The sequence below is a fragment of the Opisthocomus hoazin genome, chromosome Z (genome assembly GCF_030867145.1).
Source record: "Opisthocomus hoazin isolate bOpiHoa1 chromosome Z, bOpiHoa1.hap1, whole genome shotgun sequence".
Taxonomy (NCBI): Eukaryota; Metazoa; Chordata; class Aves; order Opisthocomiformes; family Opisthocomidae; genus Opisthocomus; species Opisthocomus hoazin.
The window spans coordinates 23753573-23776913 of NC_134454.1; the positions used below are offsets into that span (position 1 = coordinate 23753573).

The following is a 23341-nucleotide window of genomic DNA, read 5'->3' on the forward strand; positions in this document are numbered from 1 at the left end:
GCACAATCTTTTATCTTAGACATCAAGATTTTTCAGATGAAAACTCTGATCTCTGATACTGTGAGAAGACTGCAAGGCAGCATTGTTCAGTCCTGCCAGGAGCTACCCCATACTCCAGATAAACCAGGTATTTTCCAGTGTTTTCAGGTTGTTTTTCATTAGTGCTTTAACTTCTATTTGTACTGCCCAAGAGACCAAATATTGTTAAGTTCACAGGTAATATCCACTGCGCTCAATAAAACATGTGTAGTTCTCATGTTATATTAGGATGAAACTCATTACTGCTGTCTGTAAGATTCTTTAAATGAATAGCTATGACAAGCACCAGCCAGTCTTCAGAACGCAGTTTCTACTAAAACAAAAAATGATGAAGGAGAGCCGGTAGGGAAGAAGTGGGATTTCAAAGTAAAGGTTCACCGGATTTCAAGGTTTAAAGGATTTCAGATCAGATCATAAAAGTCTACCTAGTCTTGTCCTGCTGGAACAACCCTCTCTGAGAATGAGTTTTGTAAATGTTACTCTAACAAACTAATAACACAATAGGGTCACAGGCTAAAATTTTAAAGACAGTTTTTATCACTGTCACACTTATATGGGCCCGTCACTCTGGGAATAAAGCTCAGCGCTTCCTAGCATCTGCGCCTCACCAGATTCTCCCTGCTCTCCTCCACAGACTCGGAAACAGGATCAGAACCAAAACGGCCGCCTTCGCCACATCACACATCGGTTCCCAGCGCTACGGCCCCAGGGGAGGCTGAGGAAAAAACGCATCTGCCAAAAAAATCCGACAACACGGGGACCTCTGAGCAACCGCGCTCCGTGCTAGGACCCGCGGGCCCCACGGCCGCGGGTGGGCCGGGCCCGAGCCTCCCGCCGCCCGCCCCCCCGCGCTGCGCGAGGCGGCCGGGAGAGGGCGCGTGGAGAGCGCGGCCTGCCAGCCAGGGGAGCTGAGGGGCCGGAGGGAACGGGGAAGCCGCGGCCACGTCAAAGAGCCAGGGCTGCCGTCACCCCCCCCCGCGTCTTTCACGGAGACTCCAGCAGTGGAATTCCTTCAAAGGAGAGAGCGCGCTGCCGTTACTTCCTAACGTACACACACACTCTGTGTTCGCTTCACAGCCTCTCCGCCGCTTCCCTCAGGCTTCCTTTTGTGAAAGGCCGTGAAAAAAATGGGTTAGCGTTAGGCTTAAAATCTAAAGGAAGAAAGTATCGCGTCTATTTTTAAAAGGAAAGTTGGTTTAAAAGGAAAGTTGGTTCGAATGTTGGGAGTTCACAGAAGTTTAAAATTCAAGTGATTTTTAAGATGCACCGTTTATAACTTCAAGCGGCTCACCAAAATCTGTTAATTCAGTAAAGGGACACCCAGCAGTGGCAGTGACGGTGTTCAGATTTTGAAAGAGAGGATCTAGAAATTCACTATGAACACCTCTCATGGCAAAATCTAGCCCATCTTTCCACGCCATTCACAAACAGTTACTCTCTCCAGACACAGCCCACCTATATTATTCCACCCTGATCTTGCACCTTTTGTTTTCCCGCTGCACAGATGTCGTCTCAGGTGGATCCTAGTCCTCTTAGACTGGACAACAAACGCAGGAAGCAGCACAAATGAAAACGACAAAACTGAACTTCTCATAAACATTCACAGAACTTTCAAAAATCACAAACCTCTCCCGCTGATATTTGTGTAGGTACTGAGGGTTACAATAAACTATTTTCCCAGATAAAGCACATCTGAGCCAGTACTTTGGTAACCATCATCATTTTACCATGTGTAATCTTAAGGATGCTTTCTTTGGTTAACTACTTCCGTACTTAAAGGGTCCACAACAAGCTACTGTAAATCAATGTAGTACCCTATTAAATCATAATGTACTTTACTATACATGTTAGTAGCAAATATCTTTATTTCTGTATAAATATTTTAAAATATTTTCACATATATTTCTCATATACAAACACTTAGACAAATTCCAGCTACTCATGACTAAACAAAAGTAAATATAAAATTTGTAACTTTATTGACAATATACTCTTCTTTATGGTATATTTATGTTAACTTATTAAATCTGTATTTTCAAAAAGTAAGCATTCTAGTATTTGCACCATACAACTTCTTTGTTGAATTATTGCAAAGAAGTCCTTGGGATATAGGGAAAACATGCTTTCTGTCTGCATATGTTACCCTGGAACATTTTATCGCTTTTCTTGACACAAAGACATGGTTTTCGCTAAGATCATATCTATGCAGAAAGATAACTGTAAGACGTAAGATCTCTCTATATAAACACATACATTTGTGTGTATTTATAAAAACCTCTCTGAGAAAGGTTTAGGAAGAAGTCTGCCTCAGTTTTAAATGCTACCTTTTATAGCACAGTGCTGCAGGATTACTATAACATTTCAAAAATAAATGGCAGTATCAGGGAATTTTAAACACATGTAGCAAAAAAAAAGGACTATATGATCTAGACAGACCTACTGGGAAAAACACTAAAAAAATAGTTCAGGCAGAATAAGACACTTAGTGGGAAAGTTAACAATCAGTGTAAACTTCAGTGTTTCCTACCAAAAAAAAAAAAAAAAAAAAAAAATCAAAAGAGCCAGTATCAAGCATAATAGAGTAAGACTGCATTCCAGTCATTTGGTTTTGGTACTAACCTCAAAGATGAACAAAATCCCTTTGGAAAGCTAATTTGAAAGTAAATATGCCTAAAGTTAAACATACAACTTGTATTAATCTCAGAACAGAATGAAGACCACTATTAAAATAAAGCCTGGGGCACACTGTGATGCCTGCGATTGGTGGGTGGATTTTAATTGACTTGAAGACTGTCATAGTCCTATTATCATAAAACCTGTAACGCACTTCCAGCATGGAGGACCCATCTGTGCCCACCATCCATCTGTTCAGACGTGACTGGCAAAGTGGTAGGGAACTCACAGTGGTTGCCTCTGCCTGAAAGGAATAAACCACAGGATCTTCCAGCGAGTGCCAAAAACTTCTGAGAAGGTCTGCTGCCACGGCTTTCGGGGCCTCGATCTACAGAAGACAGCATTATTAGTGAAAGATAGCACGCCCACGGTGCACTTCAGTCAGCCAGAACAATGCAGGTTGGCTGGGGATCCATTACTGGACTCTGATGAATTGTGTCCCAGCGTCACAAATACAGCTTTTCTTTCATTACGGCACGCAGCTGAGCCTTAACTTTGGAGAACAGAAACTATCTGTGTCGTCAATCAACTGAAGGCAACTTTTGAAGCAGAGGAGAACCTCACAATCAATGAACTGTATGTCAAGACACAGCAGAAAGTGTCTTTTGATCTGTACTTTTGAAAGAAAGTATAGTTCTACTGGCTTTGGAAGCAATGGGAATGATGCGAGGCTACTTTGTGTACAACCAATATTAAAAGATTAGTGAGCTGCTGCTAGAGATAGGAAGTATAAGGCACAGCAGCATGCAAAATAATCCTAACAGTGCCTTCAGTTCCTTTTCTCTCTCACACAGCTAAAAAAAGCAGCTTCTCCTTTAGCTTTTCAGCAAATAAATGTAGAAATTTTACAGCACTTACATGTCTTCACAACAGTTTGACATTTTTTCTATACTTGTAGTGTCCTGTTGAAGAAAACACAATGAAAAAGTATTTCATTACATCCCTAACTGTTCACAGGTCATTATGAAAGCAACTAAATAAAGCAGGGAATCAATTCCTAGCATACACTGCTTTGGCATTAGTCTACTAGGTTACACATTACTCATACACCGTATTAGTTTTAAACAGCTGTGAGATTATACGCACAAATGAACTTACTCTGTTAAATGTTTTTTACAAGCATGATGTGAAATTATACTGTGTAGCTTTACTATGATAGCACATACCACAGAATGTCAAAAAAACCCTTACAGCATTATTACAGCTAAAATTAATTCAGATATTACAATTAATGCATGGAACATTTAGAAATAATATGTGTAAGGTACACTCTTGCCATACTTCTTACAAGCACCCATTCCAGATTTGGAGTAGTCCGCTGAGATAACCACAGGCAAATTTAGTAAAATGCAACCATTAACAGATGCAGTATTTGAAAAGCAGGATCTATTCAGAAGTTTTAAAATAGTTATCTTCATGAGTATTACAATGCAAGCAGGACCACCAGGAATATACTGTCAGTTTCCATTGTCTCTACAGGTAAACACCAAATATAAAAATTATTCTCTTAAAATGTAACAAAAACTAAATAATGTGTAGAGTGAAGGCACCCCTGCAGCTAACAGTACATTAAATTCATATTCTACTTTTCTGAACATGATTAATTTAATGTCACAAAATTTTATAATTAACAAATCAATTTAAGCTTAGATCATCCCCAAATGAAACTTCAAAAACTACCGACAATACTACTTTTTTCTCACTTTCACACTACATATTTAATAAAAAAGCTTGCTTTTTAAGGCAGTATCACCCCAGCAGTATTAGTGGTTTCAGTGCACATTCATAGGTCATTATGTCCCCAAATCACTCACGAGGTCCCAAATACAACAACTGAAATATTTCTCATGGTTGCATCTCCTTTTCATGGCAGCTTGCTATTTCCCTTTACTGTTCACTGGTTTAGGCAGGCACATAATGCACCTGTCAGGTTACACCAGCGTTTGAGTGAAACCGAGAGCAAGCCTCTGTCGTCCCAGCCACTCAGAGACACAAGGGCTGTGGCTTAATTTGGCTGCAACATCATTGTCATCTGGAAACACTACCTAGTAATAAAACCGTATCGTGTTCTTTGATTGTTCCTGCCACCACTGCATCCAGTTCTGTGCAGGCACTGCTGGGATTCTGCCACCATCTTTCGTGAAGCTTTGAAGGGGAAGGGCAAAATGTGAGTGGGGAATAACGTACAGGAAGCTGTTTCTCCGCTTCACCAGACATGGCTGGCCCCAGCTCCCCTTGTGAAATCTTCTCCTCCTCAATCCGCTTCCCAGCTCTGGTGAGTTTTTGAACAGGACCCCTTACCACATACTAAATGGCAAAAATCTTAATTCTGCCCACGACCTACCCCGCTGAATTCCAGATACACCATGGCAAAGGACAGAAGTCCCCTCTTCTGACGCCAATCCACCAGGACACGCAGGTTCTTCCCTGTTTGTGCAGGGAAGGCATTGCCCACAGCCAGACCGCATACACCACTCCGGGCGCACCGTTAGGTGGATTTGAACAACCACTCTACAGTGAGAGAGGACAGGACTGGAGGCAGCAGACTGTGAATACTGTCTGTGTTCGATATGTTTCGATTCCCACAGGTGAACTGCCTCTCCTCTCCGCCTTATGGTCCTGTCTGGCGTATTCCCCCTCACCTGTGTGAGTGCCAGGAAAGCATCACAAGACACAAAGACGTTCTCCTTGTTGGGGCAGGACCTGACCGCTCAGCCAAGGGACATTCTGCTTCCTCAGGCGGGCTTTTTGTCTGGCTCTTGTCAGAACAAACGCCACTTTTTCTGACCACAGAAAATGGCACTCAGCTTTCTGAGTAAAAAGGACTAAATAAACACAGGTATTACTGCCTTGACATTCAGTGAGGTTGCAACAGCATTTTTGGGAGATGCTGTAGCTCATTCCATAACTGCAAAAATATCTCAGCTCTAGAATTGTCCTCTGGTCAACTCAAAACTGTCTACTTGATAGTACAAAATAATATTGGTATGTTTGAAAGCAATGACTGTTAATGGTTTTTTGTACAAAAGTAACATGCTAGCCCAGACTACAATTGATTTCTAGCTATCAAAGATTTACACTATCATTTAACAAAAGGAGCCTTAAAACAGCTTTGGGTGCAGAAGTAACTTAACAAAATAATACCTTAAATATGTTGGTTTTGCTATGTTTTTCCCCATTATTCATTCATTAATATATTTGTACTGTTCCTGTATTTGAGATTTTTGGAGGAATTCCCAGGCTGGGAACTGGGGATTGTATTTCTTTTTGATTGTTATCATGGCATGTCATCAAGACCTGAAAGATGCTCATCAGGGTCTGCTTCCCTCAAAAATGCAACCCACTAAATTAATGAACTAAGTGAAAGCACCAAAACAGGAACTGCAGAAGATGACTGCAAGAAAAGACTGTCAAGCTTCCACACCTTTAAAACATGCTAAGGATTTTAGTTGGATAGGAAGTCGAAGGAAAACCTCCCTCCTTTCCTTCCTTCTTCCATTAAAATTCCAACATCTACTTTAGAATACTTTTGCTTTATTAGTAAATGAATTAGGATTAAGCAGTGAATCCTTTGCTTTTAGGACACTTTTTCAGAATTAAAAAAACTTTATAGCTGCATTCTAAAAGCTGTGAACTAGGGCTGGACGGAATGGGAGGAAACATCTCTCTCTGAAGTTCAGCTCCTTAACAACTGCTGGTGACTGCACTTAAGACACCAAATTCCCCCCACAGCTTCCCTTCCCTCCCCCAGCATGGCTGCCAAACAGCTGGGCTTATTTGAAATGTACTTTCATTTGAGAGTGAACCAATTTACCTTTTCACATGAAAATTCACAGCACCCCAGGAAATTCGGTAGCCCCTCTGGAGACAGGAGAGGAGGAAAGGGAGAAGGCCGCAGTTGAGCTTTGGCTTATTATTTAAGGCTTTCTTCTCAGACAGGTGAATTTTTCTTCTTTCAGAGATAGGAGGACCACAATAGCCACTATTCTTCTGAATGATAAGGTGTTCTGTTCGTTAACACATCTCACAAATGGCTTTCAGCCAGAATATCATCTGTCTTAATTACACATTTGATATATACCGAGGTTTTGCCACAACATTAGTATTACTGTGTTCAGCCTAAGAGGCTTTGGCTGTCTGCATCTACTATCAGCTGGGATTACTATTAATACAAACACAACTCTGCTAGGATTTTTTTTCTTCACAGACTCACAGCTAATGCTGATGTTAAAATCTTTTGGAGAATTGGAACTTATCCAGAAGTTGAAAATGACTAGGTATGAGCAAACATGGCGTATCTATTGACTCCTAGTAATCTCTGTCTCCAAAAATCCCGTAAAATTTACAATTGCATACAGACACAACTGATTAATATCACACAATGGATCATCTGGACCCCCAAAGTCATCATCTAGACTGGAAACCAGTATTATTCCTGCACCTGGTTATTCAGAGATACGTACCCACTAATCAGCATCTTAAAGCAACTAGGAAAAAAAATTGTACCTTAGTGAGAAAGGCAAAAGAAATTAGATGAAATAAACACAGCAATCCTTAAGAACCGATCACCTTAAAACAAGAGGAAAAAGGCAAAGGGCTCAGATTCTGGTGAGGGGATAAGGAGTGTTTTTTTGCTTTGAGGACTTCATACAAGTATGCAAGAGCAGCTTGTCTGCTCTTAAGTGAAGTAAGCGACTGCCACAGCTAAGACTGTTACAAGAGGAATCGAGAAGACAAATCTAAGAGCACTGACTGAATTGTGCAGACCAGCTAAGATTCATTTGCAAATGAACGCACCTGTGTTAGCCACTAAGAGGAATACATCTTTCACATCTGTGTTTTTAATGAGCACAACCAACTGCCTGAAAAAACAGTTCTTTTAAGAAGATCACATGCACTGTTTAACAAACTGTGCTATGGGATGGGATTCATCATGAACTAATTTATCATGCAAGAAGCATATGGAAAGAATATTTTCCTCTGACTGATTCATGTTTTCCAAAGGAGAAGCTGTAATTTGTAACTCACAGGACTAACTCCAAAGCACGCAGCCACAATCTCTGCTTCAGTTTTTTTTCTGTGTTTGTTTAAAGTGATGTGTCATCAACACAGATCTATTGAATACTTACAACAGGAGAATGTAAGTAAGCATTATGCCACACTTTCTTAACATAGTATTTTCAAATACTGAGTATATAAGAATCAGCAGGAAAGTATGATAAAGCAGAAAGAGGAAAAACAAACACCTGCAAGCCTTCCTAGATTTGCAGGCATTGCTGTTATCTGAAAGCGCAAGGCAACACATTCTTTATCTGAACAATACAGTTTTTCATTCTTTCTACCTCACATCCTTTCATTCTCTGTACGTAAATGACAGGTAAGCAACTGAAGACCACAAAGTACTGGACATCTCATAGAAAGAATACTTCGTATTTCAGAAATTTTCCTTTTTTGGCACCGATTACATTTTGGGTTAACATTTAGCCACTTTTTAGCATTATTTTCTTAATCTAGACTTCTCATATAAAATAACATGATTAATTTTATCAATTACAATTAGGTTCAGCCTGAAAATTACTATTTCAGTTTTAACTTTAAATCCCTAAATTAGAGAATTTTGTGCAAAATGAAAAATTAAGCTACACTATGTTATATAGAGGGAATAACGCCTACGCTTCTCTATGCTCTGATGAATTTATTTGAACAGATTTCCAATGTATTTGCCAGACATTAGAAAATGATGTAATGAAAAGAAAACATCTGATAACAAATTAGGAACACATCTACAAAGATGATGATATAAATACATCTCTTTTCCTCAAACTGCCTGGTGTGTTAGGTGCACATAGCTGCATGACAGCAAGACACATGACAGAATGTATTATTTTTACTGATACTTACCAATACCTTCTTAAGACAAAAATGATAATTAAAAAATGCTCAGGAAGGATGGCTGTTGACCTTCCTCACAGAGAAGCCATTTTAATTGTCTGATGTGGAAATCCGACAAGCAACATTTAAACAAAATGTACTCAGCCTCCAGAACCCTCAAACATCATTATTATAGTTACTTATTTTCAATTGGTTAAAAGTACTTAATATCTAAAAAAATAACTGAGTTGTAAAAGGACTTCTTCCCTGAGTGATGAACAGGGGATGTTTTTGGCATAGTATTTTTTAGTCTCTGCACAGTATAAAATCTCTTTAACTAAATTTTCTAAATTCCCTTTTTCCTTAATAATATTGTAAATAATTAATTTCAATAAAAGTATTCCCACTTTACCTAAAAACATGTAGTGACCTGAATAAAACAGATGAGATCTTTTGCCACTTAGTGTGTCTTACACTTGAATTTATTCGTGCATTTCAAATAGCCCACGAAAGACTTTTTTTAAATTAACTAAAATTTTATTTTTATGGTAAATACATGTTTAAGACTGTCAGGATACATTCATTAAAAATGTTAAACCAGTTGCTAGTGTATTTGAGAAAAATAAGGTGAAGATACAAAAGACTTTACACAGTTAACAAAATCCCATTCAAAGACCAGGACATCACTAATTCCTGACAATTTAATTTATAGGATTTTATGCAGTCTTCTAATAGGAGATTTACCTATAGGTGGATTAAAGGTAGACACAGGAAAAGGAGAAGGGATAAGAATAATGGGGAAGATACAGACAGACAACGTTACCATGGACTTATCCTCTGGTACATCTCTAATTTCAAATTACTATTTCGGTTTATATACCTTTTGCTCTCCCTCTACAATTACTTTATATCTTACACTCATTATAGCCAAGTAAGGAACACGTTTGCCTGGGAATCCTAATTTCCCATTCCAATCCTAATTTCTTCTGTGCTTAACTTAATTATGAGGATTAATAGTTCCTTGATTACATTTCTGCCATGTTTGAAAAAACAGGAAAAGCCCTTAGTATTTTACTAATCAAAACAGTATTTAATAGATTATCTGATTAAAGATATGAATACAAATATTTTTAATTATAAGACACTTATTTTTAAAGACAAAATACGTATTTTCAAAAACATAAACATTGTAGCATCACTAGATCACTTGTGCACTCCGTATATTAAAACGGCACTATGAAATATGCAAAGCCTTTGGCTTTACTAATAGATTAACTGCAGTTACATTTTCATTAGTTTGCATTTCAACCTTCATAAAATTTTATCTGACTTGCCAAATACACAAAGCATTTTAAATTTTTCACTGGCATTTTTATTGTTTGCATATAATTTTTGCATTGCACTATTAAATTAACTATAGTCCTAAAGAAAATTAACTGCTTGAAAACACTCCTTTGGGACAAATATAACACAAAATTCATTTGCACAATTTCCACCTTTTTCCGATTTCTTTAAAAGGAAGTTTTTGTCCTTTTGAGAAGAAAAGAAGCCCTGTGCAAAATAAGTAATGTTCCTTACAACATGCTCACTGTATCAGTTACAGTAAGCAAAATAGTTAAAATATATGAATTAGACATTCATGTGGAGATGGATCTGTCTACAAGAACAACAAAAAATAGCTAGTAAAATACATTTGCTACTTGAAGGTGAAAAGGAGAAACACTGCAACAATAACAAAACTTATCATTTAACAAATATAAACACTTAAAAATGCTTCTAAGGGGAAAAATTTATGTGGTAGGCATCATATTCTGCACCAGACAGACTGCTGAACACCAGCTGTTAAACTGTTTTCCCTTCCCTCCTCCCCAAATCAAATAAAGGGAAATTTCTCTCTATCACATTCACACAGTATTGATGCATCAGGATATTGGCATATCACTGTACACCATTCAAACAGTTAATTAACAAGACACCCCAGTAGCATTAATTAAATTAATAAATTAATAAAGTCACTGTCCACTTAGTTTATGATAATACATCCAACTAACTTGCACAAAGACCACACGGTATCTATTAAATTTATAAAAGCCCATCCATTAGGTAGTTCTGCCCCACAGAAACAAGTTAATTTCTATATAATTTTAATAAAAACTTTTTGCCTGCAACGCTAACATACAAAAAATAACATAAAATCATATTTGATAGAACTATAATGGAAAAATGAATAACAATTCGATTGTATATAAATACTTGGTTTGAACATATGGAAAAATGACTACACAAACTGTTTAGTGTTTGAAATAAAAAACAATCAAAGGTAATCCTTTAAAATTAGGGTTCAGATTAGTCTCTGCAAAGGATGCTGTTTAACTGAAACATCTGGTAGTGTTACGCTGAGAGACAGGCCTTTTTTAACTTTGGAAATGAGATTAGTAGATCAGTTATTTGTAAGTGTCCAAGTAATTTCTAATTATTTTATCTGGGTCACAGATAATCCGCTTTTACAGGGCTCCCACATTGACATCAGAGGATCACTGCTGAACTGATTATCCTGTTACCTTCCACCATCCATGGGAAGACAGGATTTTCCTTTTGTACAGAGAAAGAAGTTGCTGACTGCCTCGGACAGGTGGCAGCCAACAAAATAAAGAACACAGGCCTTGAGAGGAAGAAAACCTCACTTATGCAACAGGCACCAGCCTTAAAAAACGTCAGCAAATTGAATATTTCTTACTAGTGTCTAGTGCAATTTAAAATTTCACTAGATATGAACAAATATCAAAATAATCAGACAAGCCATTGTTTAAAAACGCATGCTACATTATTTATTACTTCAACAGTAATGCCTTGTAGATCAAACATTACTGATGTCAGACTCTTACTGTATAAACAGAAAAAGTGTTTTTAAACATCATTTAGCTGTTGAAGTGATGTGAAAGACATACAGAAGTGTTTTCTTAAAGCAAAAATGGAACACGAGCAAGAGAAATGCAAATGCCAGGGCTAGCTTGTACTAATATACACATAAGCATCCTGACAGTTGCACATTTTTAAAAGAGCCTGAATTGCAGCTCTTTACCTCCTACAATCAAAATCAGAAGCCATCTGTAGTTGATAAAAGAGCCTTTTTTTTTTTCCCTAGATGAATGTATGCCTTTTCCCATGAATAAACTAATATATAGGCTAGTTAGGCATTTTTCAGGAAAACAAGTGGCTGTTACATATAAAAATATCAAATGAGAGAGGGCTTCTTAAAAAGACGTCAAGAAAATATGTCTTGTGAAAGCAAGCAAGTTTCTGGATACCATTTGACAGCTTCCAATTAAATTTCATTATCTGATATGAGGATAACTACAGAAAAAAAGTAATTGGAAATAAAATTGAGTAACTGAGATATGTGCTCCTCACAAATTTGTTCTAGGTTAAGTGGAAAATATTCTTTTCTAGGTAAACTTTGCATTTGCCATTGTAATACAGTGTCATTAACAGGTATAGGCAGTCGTTGCACAAGACATTGTATGTTTTGGATGTTTTTTGTGGAAAATTTAAAAGTTTTCTGAAATGGAACTCTCTCAAGCAAAATGACAATGTATCTATAAACAGTATTTTTACTGTTTATGACAAACCACCAAATAAAAAAAACACCTCTATACCTTCATGGAGTTTAAAAGTTTCTATACTTTCTATACTTTCTACATAGAGCTATCTTCTAATCCTGTAGAGGTTGAGGTAAAAGAGGAATAATTACTTGCAGGAGTACAAGCAGCTAGCAGTAGTCTCAAGTAAGGGATATCAATAATTCAAAAATAAAAAAAAGTTATTCTCAGTAGGAGAACATTAGTTTTTCTAATTTTTGCAAATGACAAGATTTTTTTTTTTAACTTACTGTTTTATGCTAAGCTTGCTTTTTACTTCTGAAACAAAGTCATTAAAAAACATCATGCTGACTGGGAATATAAGAATACAGGCTCATTTACACTTAAGGAACATAAAATTCAAATTTGCACAGGAAACTGATGACTGTAAAAGCAAGCACCAAGCATGGACAATAAGCAGCCCTTCAATATAAATGCATGATCATTTTGGAAATTACATCAGAGAGTGCTTCGTTATGGGTGGAACTGGTTTCTTCCACCCAGTTCTCTAGAAACATGAAAATTGTAAGTAAGAAGACTAAATTTTATGCTGAAATATTAAGAGTAGTATCTTCTTAGGATCCTAGAATTGCTAAATTAGGATCTAACATTTCACCTTATTTCAGAGACTTCTGAATTAGAGAAAACTTTTTAGAGAGAACTTGGATACCTCTATTGCCAAAGTATCCAAATAGAAGTTCCCCAAAAGCGATCTCAGGTACATGCTGGAAGAAGAGTTAAAATTCATGATGATGATGATGACAGTAAAGGCAAACAGAGCTTGAGGAAAGCAACTGGAGAAGCAGGATGAAAAGAGCTATGTGCCTCTTCTGCTAGAAGTTTCACATATGCTAGTTCCTGGGGAGAAAGCACTAATCCCATATACAGAGGCCACCTCAGCTGCTCCCCTCCTCACCAGAAGAATTCATGTCAATAGTTCCTCTAAGGACAGTTTTTGCCAACCAGCTGTTCTCCTCTCATTGTAGGAAGTCACCTCCCTTGCTCTTTGGCTTCCTGAACCTCCTGATAAGACATGAATAGCCTTGTGCTAGTGAGACCCTAACAGTGATACCACAGTAAGAGAGGTGGCAAACCTACTTAGAGAAATTACTGCACGTTAGGTAACTTGGCCTATTAATCACCTTCTCAAGCAGTACAGCCTTAAGAACATTCTCTAAGAGCCAAATTTGAGCACACAAGTTACAAAGTTTTCATTTTTACCAGCAAGCACGTTTTTTTCCAAGTATCTTGGTATCTGCTGAACACACATGAAACAGGGTAACAGCAGATTACAAGCATTTTTTCTTCACGAACTTTTACATAATGGATCTCCGGTTACAACCAATGAAGAGTTATGCAATGATAAGACAGAAGATCAGTCAACTACACACCACCACTGAATTGCCAGAACACACAGCAGAATATTTCATCTGCACTTCATAACGTGCTTCTTTGCTTTCCTGTTTTAGTTTCTGCCCTGTTCCAGGAAAACATGAAGGAATGTATCAGATACAGCCTTTCCACTACATATTCAGCTGGACAACACTGTTTGACTTCTGAAAAAAATTATGAGAGAGGGAAAAAATGCCAGTACTTCCCCTCAAAAACCTACGAAAAACTTCTGCTAGTTGTTGTGGCTTGTCAAACTACCACTTAGCTCAGTTCTAGTAAAGAGCAACTCTGCTTAGAAAAACACTGTATGCAAAGGTCACTTAATACAAATTTATTCTGTACATTCAACTTTATCTATCTTGCTCCAGTGGCAAAAGGATAAACTTCTGTAAATATGAAGACTCAGCATGAGTGCTCTGACCTAGGGCACATATCACACGACATTCCCACCATTTACATTTAAGCAGAGCCATCAATTGTGGAAATCAACCATCAAAGATGAAGCACGAAGCTGCCATTTCAGGGTCCTGGTTCCTTATTACTGATCACGCTAAAGGAGGATGGACAGCTCTGTGGTTTCATTATCCCACATTGCTTCTGCGAGACGGACAATAAGCAGCGCACATTCTGTATATGTAGAAGATACTGCAAGACAGGGAACTGGGGATTTTTTTAATCTTCTTGTCCAATGGGAAAAGTCAGCCTTAGCTTTGTATTACTTAGACAAAACAAACTATTGGCTTGGTTTCTGGAAAACTATATAATGACAGTCAAAGCAAGTATAACTTATGGAAAATCAGGAAGTTTTGCTACAAAAGGGCCAAATTAATCTTGAGTTTCTTTCCAAAAATACAATTTTAGCAGCATTTGAAATATAGGTAATGTTAAACCCCAACAAACCTGAATTTGATACACTCATTTAGCAACAGTATCTGTCAGTCAAAGTTCAGATCACAGAGCTGCAATGCTGATTGCCTCTATTATGGAAAAATAACTTTTAACCAGGAGCTGTGGAACTAACCTTGGCTTGATGTTAAACTGCAAACACAGGCATGGAGCATGAACTACAAAAAAGTTCATTATGTTTTCCTCTACAAGCACAAGCAAGAGCTGCTCTGCTTCACCTTTTTCAAAAGGCCCATGTTCTTGTCCACCTCTCTTGCAGACAGCAAGCTCCAGCTATCACTGAAATTAATGCTCTCAAGAATAGCTATGGAGCAGTTAATAGAACATGAATGCTTTAACTGTGCATATCTTTGCCTTCAAGTGTTTGAGTTTCCTCTAAATTAACCTCAGGTCTGTACTATTACACTTCAATGATTGTGTTCTGCTGTTAAATAAGTTATGATCTGTACCTGAGTTGAGATTAATTTCATCATTAATTCATTATTTTAAATAGAGCTCATTTCAGATACAATTTGCTTAGTTTATACAGAAAGGTTAGATGCTCAACAGTAACTCCAGCACAGCACACAGTAGGAACATTGCTGCTTCTTCATGATCATGCTTCACTGCTTCTGCAGGACTTGAGTATCTTCCACGCTGTGTGCTCAGTTTCTTTGTTTCCCTACTCTAAGCATCCTCGGCGTGTCTTTTGGAGCCTGCAGAGAAGCTACTCACTCACCTGCTGCCCTCTCCTCTGCCTTTTCTACTGGCTAGCCAAAGCTGTTAGTAAGTGCTTATGGAGGAAGCAAATCCCTGCACTACAACACTGACAATCAAAACCCATTTGTACAGGAAGTTTTCCTGACACAACTTGCAGACTAAGCACAACCTCACCAAACAGATCTGGCTTTGTTCATGTGAAGTCTGACTAGTTGTTCCCAAGCATATTTCCTCAAAATGACTGTACTGGTTTTTTCTCACCAATTCTATACTCATGAAGAAAGGAATGAAAAGGAGTAAGATGACTGTGCTGCTGGCATGGAAATGCTTTGAGCAGGGGATGGACTAGATGACCTATGCTCTTCAGTGACTCAATGCAACAGCATCCATGTGGTGTGAACGAATTCAAGTTTGGACATCCCAGTAATGGATTTCGACTTCCCCAGCACTCCCAACCCAGCAATCCCAAACCTAAAACCTTGCCCAGATGAGGCAAGCACAACAGCCCCTCTGCTGCAGGTAGGGTGCAGTGAGAGGCCCTAATGCAAAAGATCTCTGTCTTCCAGCATCTGCCTCTCATAGTCCATCCATATACACAATTACCGTGGTGTGATTGTTTCACAAAGTTTGCCAAAGAGGAAAAAAAGAGTATCCAGGCATACTGCAGCTCAGTGATCCACAGAATTACAGTCTGAGCACATAAAAGGAGGTTGGACTTGAAAATGCTATTAGCCCACATCTGTTCCAGGGTAGTGGCCAGCTCAGTAAGTGCAATGCGATGTACTTCACAGGACAACTGACAGAATAAAGGGGCTTTAGAGCACTTTACAAGAGTTTGCAGTGGTGGGAGCAGCCTGACAGTGTTAAGGCTCAGAATGGCGAAAGAACGTACTGGGAATCCATGCCTGTCACAGAGGCAGCACAGTTGGTAGCCTGTGTCAGAACAGAAATGTCCCAGTTTTCAGGTGTATATGACAGAACCAGGTTCAGCCTGAGAGCTTTTATTTCGTGTATACTAATAGTATCTGAATGGATGCCAATGGCCAATGTCAAAATTTAGTGCAGCTTCTGGCAGCACACAGAACAGAATGGTAGACTTAGGTTTTGTTCCTTGTTTTCTTCTGTATCATTTCACTGTTTTAGTGTAGTGTCAATCACATGGCTTTTTGTTCCTTCGCATACATCCATTTGGCAGACACTAAAAAGACATCCATAGGTCAACATGTGATCTCTAAGGCTCCCTAAGTTTCTGTCTCTTCCACTACTGGGAGTGAGGATGAGCAGAATTCAGATGTCTGCACCACTTCAGCTAGATACCCAGCAAGGCATAGTATCGGATTAGAAAAATATCCCAACTCTAGAGCACAGACACAAAGGTTGTGTGCCAGCATTTAAACAGGGAGGTGAGCACCTGTCAGCAAGACCCTGGAACAGAAATCAAGCACACAAAGGTAAATCTGTAGACCTGGGGGTTGACAGCGCAGAAAGCAGTCTGGAAGAGCAGCTGGAGGACAGCAAAAATAATACACAGCATAGCTACAGTCACACAAAGAGCAGAAGGCAGTAAACTTACGTAAAGGTAATACAATAAAAACAATAAGCAATATCGCTGTTTTATCTAACAGAAGGAAAAACTATACAGTAATTTTTGTCCCTTATTCCACACAAAGAAATTACATAATACAGTTAGGAGGTTTTCCATTATGCACCTGCAAAGGTTAGTACAGTGTAAACCCTCATAATCCCAAAATTAAATGTCAAGCAGATCTCAATCAGCTGTAGCCACAAAGATGCTGTCGTCTTGTATGTTATTGTCTTTGAAAAAAACTTTTGCAGGCCAGATCATACACCCTTTCAGACAAGTACAGATCCAAATAATGTACTCTCTCTGTTCAGCACCTCAGTACTTCAAACACTTCTATGAATTCTCAAGATAACTTTAAAGAACTCACTGCAGTGATTAACTTCTAATGTACAGAATAGGATGTTACAGCAACAAAAGCTTCTTTCTTGTAGATATTTTTTATATTACTGTACTCATTTAACTGGAAAATTTTTCCATGCAGAGGAATTTTTTTTGTACGTTTAAATACAGAATATGCATTTGGACTGTAAATTGGACATGATTCCATTCCACAGTTCAGTAACTGAAGAGATATGAAAGTAAGCATATTTCTTAAAATACTTAACAAGAAGTCTGTGTTGTCAGAGTGCACAATTTATCAGTGGGCTTCAGTGTCACAAAGTATAATTGAGACCAGGACACATAAGTGTCTAAAATAAAAACAAAAATCAAACCCCACAAACACGCACCTTGTACACGGTGCAATTCCAGGAAAATGTTTTGTTTTACTAATACAAATCAGGATATTGCCTTCATAGGTGAATTATTAGCCACTTTTTTTGTTAGAAGGCTTCTTAAGACTTCCCTTGGAGACAAGAGTCTTGACAGCGCACATACCAAATAGCTGCCTCATAGTGCAAATGATTCTCTAGTCTTCCCTTACATGCAATCGCCTTTTCTGCTTTATTAATTTTATTGAAAATAAAACAAACATATACTTCTAAAATTAGATACTTACAGTGAAAATACCCATTAGCTGAGTGTAAAAGAGTCCACTTATTCCACCTAATATTATTAGACCCATGAAGGCAGATATTCTTAGGAGAGCAAGTTCATGTCTAAATACAAAGACATCCTAGAACAAGACAGAAAGAACAGAGAGATTTTAGCACTTACAAATTAATTTAAGTCTTTGAACCGAGTGGAAATACTAGATAAGAGCTGTTCCCAAAGACTTGCAGCTAAAGGCAAATAATAAATTTTTGAGCTACAGTGCAAATCATTGATACATTCATGTGCTAAAATTATAAACCAATAATCTCTTATTTATACATGTAAACAATTGTGGTTTTTTGCCAGACTGTTAAAAAAACCTCATTCAGGTATTTAAGTCTGGGAATAGATTGAGCTCAAATAGGTTATTCCTGAATCTTCCATCTGAAGCTGTGCCAGATTGCTATACACAAGCTCCAGAATATAAGAAAACCATCCTGTTAAACAGTCTGATTTATAAGACTCCTATATCTCGGCTCCCAGCCAAAGCAAATTCCATTTTAACATCACCTCTTTTGTAATAAAAGTAACCACATTCTTAGCTTGACTCTTGAAGATGATACCTACAAAATCCAAGTATCTGTACTGGATTGGTCTCATTGTAATGCTATCTATTAATAAACTTACCACTGTCTTTTAAATTTTGGCCCTAAGTGGATTATTGTGACTTTGGCTATGAGTGCACAACCAGGTTTCCTCACGGTACAGGAGGGTATGAATTTATTGTATCAGCTGCTTTGGAAAGCCTGCTCTCACCCAGCAGAAAATATGAAAAGTGTAAGAGTTTTACAGATCTTTTTCAAAGGATAAAATACCTTATTTTTATCACAGGAAAACATTTGTACGTGGCAGTTACTGTAGATGTACTGCGAGTTCACACCCCATCTTACCCTTTGATAATGATTTAACACACCCATTCTCTTATTTATAAGCTACGATTATGTTCTCAAGGCTGTCTTTTGAATGTACACATCTGGTTTTCCACTTAGAAAAGCCAGATCACAGCAGGAAATTACTAAAACCTTTCAAGTAAACTTTAAATTACAACCAGAACATAAAAGTGAACTGAATTAAAAAAAAAAAACACCACACAAAAACACTTGTTTTGAACTCTCCTTCTTTACGTTCGACCAGTAGGGCTCAAGGAAGAGGAATTCCTAGATTCAGGAATGCTGGGTTTTAATTAAACAGAGAATAGTTAAAGAAAATTACATTCAGTAAAAAAGTCTGATTTTAAATTATTTTCATGAAGGTTCAAAATATAAAACCAGGAAAAAAATTTATACTGGCTACTAAAGCTGTGAAGAAAGTAAATCTTTAATGAACAAGCAGAAACCACTAGTTAAACAGCTAAAACAAAATGTAAACCCCACCAGTCTTTTCTGAACTGGTAAGCCATCTCTTGTTATTATGGGCCTTTCTTGCTGCTGTAGAAAATATATGCTTCATTTCAGTTTTTTTTAAACTCTTTTTACTGAGTTAATTCGAAGCTAAATCAACTCAAAAGCATTCATACTAACCTTTATTCCCCTTTCCACCAGCCCACCAAAGCTTTAAAGAAAAGCAAGGTAAGACACAAATTCTACTAGCTGTAAAATACTTCATCTTCCTATCTTCACAGATACGTGGTTTTATTATATCAGAAATGTTTTAACGTATTCAAACTCAACTTGACAGAAAACAATGAAATGTAAGAGAACAGTGACAACAATAAAGTCTGGATCTAGCACCACTAGAAAAAAACATCAAAACTATAATAAATCAACCCCCAAGACTAGTCAAAAATTAATCAGTTCCTCTTTCAATGTATTTTGAACAGATCCTCTTGTTCAAACACCATTTAGGACTGCACCAGTCTCAGTGCAGTGTGAGTACTGAGACAGCCTACACCCATAACCTCCAAAATCACACTATCTGTGCTAAGAGAAAGAACTACACAGACTGAGCCACAAAGCATAAGCACACATAAGCTAACATCACCAATGCATGAACTCTCTCTCATGGCACAACAGGGTTTTGCCCCACAGCAGCTTTTTTCCACATTGGGCTAGGCTGACATCTGTGGCCTTGGCACAGGTGTCGAAGGCACAGATTTAACAATATGAGAACTGCCCTTCAGGTAGCCCCTCTTTCCTCTCCATTCTGTCAACATCACAGCCTAACTGCTCTGTCCAAACTTCAGTTCACATTGGTTGCTGCGGCTGTCTTTCCGCTTAGCATTTCCCACACAGCTCAGATGTGCCCTCCCCACCACCTGTTCTAAAGCTTTTTAAAGTTCCCTTTAGCCACTACTTCCATCCATCCAGTCAAACTGCAGGGATTCTTGCCTGCTTATAAAAACAGATAGAAATGTGTACAATAGACACTTATCATAAAATAAGAAAAAAAGCATAGGCCTGCAGGATTATGTTGACGAACGGATTACAAACCATGAGATCTGGCACGTATATCTTAGCAGGCAACACTAAAACATTCTACAGAAAACCAGTCTCCGTGACAGATCCACATGAGACTTCCTCAGACCCATGGCAGAACACATGCCACATCTTCACCTGTGAGCATACACTGTTATGGTAGCATTCATCGTAGGGATCACCCATGGACTAGGAAAACAGCTATTAACAGCTTTACGCTATCATACAGGCGAGGTCAAAAACAACGGTGGGTCCAGCTCATGATCATAATCAAAGATACGACCACTGCTTCCAACTTCAACTTTCTTTTCACCTTGTTAACAACAAAAAACCTGCATTAATACATTTAACAGGTCCCTGCCATTTGCAGTATTGGGTTACTATTTTCAAGGGTATACACTACTCCTTTAAAAACAGCACAGGCTGTACAGAGTACAGAACTTTCAGCAGAACCAATGCAGGACTATCATATCTGTTCCAGAACAGACAAGTGAAAAACAACCTTCGTAAATCTTCGTTTATAATGGAAGATTCATTTATTCAATCTTGATTCTTCACTGAAACATGATATGCATAGAAATTAATATACTAACAAAATATATTAAGATACTTCATCTTTCTCTTGGGGAAGGGATACCTCATGTAACACATGCTAACCTGCTTGTCTACTCTCAGTTGCAGATGCTCAGGATGTCTGTCCCAGCCTGGTGATGAAGTCAGTCTATCAACTTGGCTATCATAAAAACAGTGCAGCATACAGAACAAAGCCAGGCTGTTGGACTCAAAAAAGAAGAACAAAAAATACAGACTATAGGTTTCGCAGGAAGAAATAGGAAGGAGAGGTGCAAGGGAGAAAACTCACTAATGTTAAAAAAAGAAAAAAATAAAATTAATTCACGGAACACAAGCTGCATTCTAATAAGCCCTTTTGTAGAGATATTTATTATTAATAACAACTGCTGTTTATGTAAAGAACTTTTTGCTTCAGGACTATTTCAGGTCTACTAAATGCATAATTTTCTGGAGTCTGATTCATGACTGATTTGGTTTAAAGTGAAAATAGGAATAGCACTCTGATTCCAAAAACAATTGTCTACACAGAGTTCAATCCAAAGTGATAATTCTGAAATAATTTCAGGCTCGAACAAATTTTAAGAAAAGGCCATACAATCTTCACATAAAAATGACACTATCAATATATTAAGTTCTACCAAAATGTTATCCTCTCAGCCATTTCTGTCTTTTCTCTACAGACCATCTACTTCCTTTCTAAACTTAATTCAGTATTCATCTGCTGTCCCTACAATTATACAGCAGAAGAGCAGGGTTAGTTTGGTTTTGCGGAACACCAAGAAGGAAACTGGTGTGTTTTCATTTTTTTAAAAACTTTCACATCCTGCAGGTCATTTCATGACCCGAAGAGAAAAAGTTTCCTTTAGATTCTCTTTACAATATAAATGGGACTTTGGATGCCACATATTTCAGGATTTTAATTAATATTAGTTAATACATAATATTGAAGTAAATATTACTGTAAATAACTTTCTCACAAAGTCTAATGAGTATTTCCCAACACCTTTTATTTGGAATTGGGAAAGCCAAGTCCCAGGCAGAGCAGGCTGATCTTGCCACAATGCTTCCTACATGACATTTCCTCCGCCCGTTACCAAGAGAGCTCAGAACACTTTAAAATTCGTTAAGTCGCAGTATTTTTGTAGTATACAATGGGTAACTGCAGAACTTGGAACAGAATATGACTAAACCAGAGCAAAGGCATTTAGGTTTATATATGTCAGTGTTTTTTGCTATGACAATCCCTCTAGCAATATTTCTAGCAAACAGAATGTATCAACGAAACTTCTTTTGCTGAAAAGATTAAAAGCCTTCTATGAGTCAGGTAAAATATACTGCCAAAGCTTTTTTTTTTTTTCCTACTTGACCAGCTGTGTCTACAATCTGTGCCAGCACAACCATGTAGAGAGCAACTAAGTATTCATGAGAAGGCTAGTATTTATTCTTCTCATGTCATTATCCACAAGACTGAATATTTCGTAAAAGGTATAGACTTGCTGACCTTGCTGGTTTTTAATGAAGATGCAAAACTAAGAACATTCCAGTCAGCCTCTGACAATCACCAAAATCTAGCAGATGAACTCATACGCTGTTTTATTCGAATTACGTATTTTTTTTTCTGCTAGGATCTCACATACAGAAATTACCATTTCCTTCATTTCTAGCAGCAATTGTACTCCTCCTGCTGGACAAACAGAAGCAATAACCAAAATCCATCTTTCTGACAGTGTATCAATTACAAGAGCCAAAACCACTATGAAACAATTTTCTGCTATAAGACCTAAAGCTGAAGGATTGTATCTCTATTGAAATGGCTTCCTCTCTTAGCTTTAAAGTTATCATCCTTACCTTAGTATACTTAATGTGGGGATTTTTTTCTTAACCCTTTAAGAACACAAGTTTTCATTCAGAAGGAAATACTAACGTGCATACAGTGATCATATTTTCATAATGCATTTATCAGTACTGTAATAAAATTATTATTTCACAACAGCATTAAAAGCAATTTTAACTCTACAGCTTCTGTGTAATGCACTATTTTATATCCAAGGAATAAAAATTAAGATGAAGGCACACTGCCAAAAAATTCACAAGTATTTTTAATGAGCAGGAAGTCAGCTAATTCCAGATGGCTATTTAGAAAAAATTATCCAGGTTTTTGAATCTGTGCTAAACACTAGCTCCTGTAAATTCAGACACTGTAAGCTCTTGGTTATAGCCAAAAATTCTACAAATAATAGTGCTTCTGTGAAAGGTAGAAGGTACTGCGGTCTCTGGAATGCTGTGGTACTTCAGTTTTAACTGATATACAAAGACTAAAAGAATCCTGCAGGATGCTTGCCTAAAAACCTAACTAATAGTAAGCAAGTCTTCTCACTGGTCCTGTTCATTTGATGTCAAAATTATGTAATTCTGACAAATTATTCTGTGACACAAAGTTCTATAGCATCATATCCTTAGCAGTACTTTGAAAAATCAGCTTAAATGGGCTCTGATGTCATCTTCCAGGCAGATGTATT

General features: G+C 37.7%; 1 protein-coding gene across 3 annotated transcripts in view; it reads right to left on the reverse strand.

Annotated features, from left to right (window-relative positions):
* Nucleotides 1-1447: 1447 nt before the first annotated feature.
* Nucleotides 1448-23341, reverse strand: part of ZDHHC21 (zDHHC palmitoyltransferase 21) — a 36649-nt gene continuing 14755 nt past the window's right edge. For 2 of the 3 annotated variants that reach the window (XM_075411158.1, XM_075411156.1), the window contains 3 exons: nt 17801-17917; nt 3571-3614; nt 1448-3040 (listed from right to left, as the gene is read on the reverse strand). In XM_075411158.1, the coding sequence (XP_075267273.1) occupies nt 2938-3040; nt 3571-3614; nt 17801-17917 (264 nt within the window). In that variant the 3' untranslated portion in view covers nt 1448-2937. Of the gene's footprint in view, nt 3041-3570; nt 3615-7174; nt 7200-17800; nt 17918-23341 lie in introns of those variants that run through there. The other variant, XM_075411157.1, reaches the window with a different exon arrangement.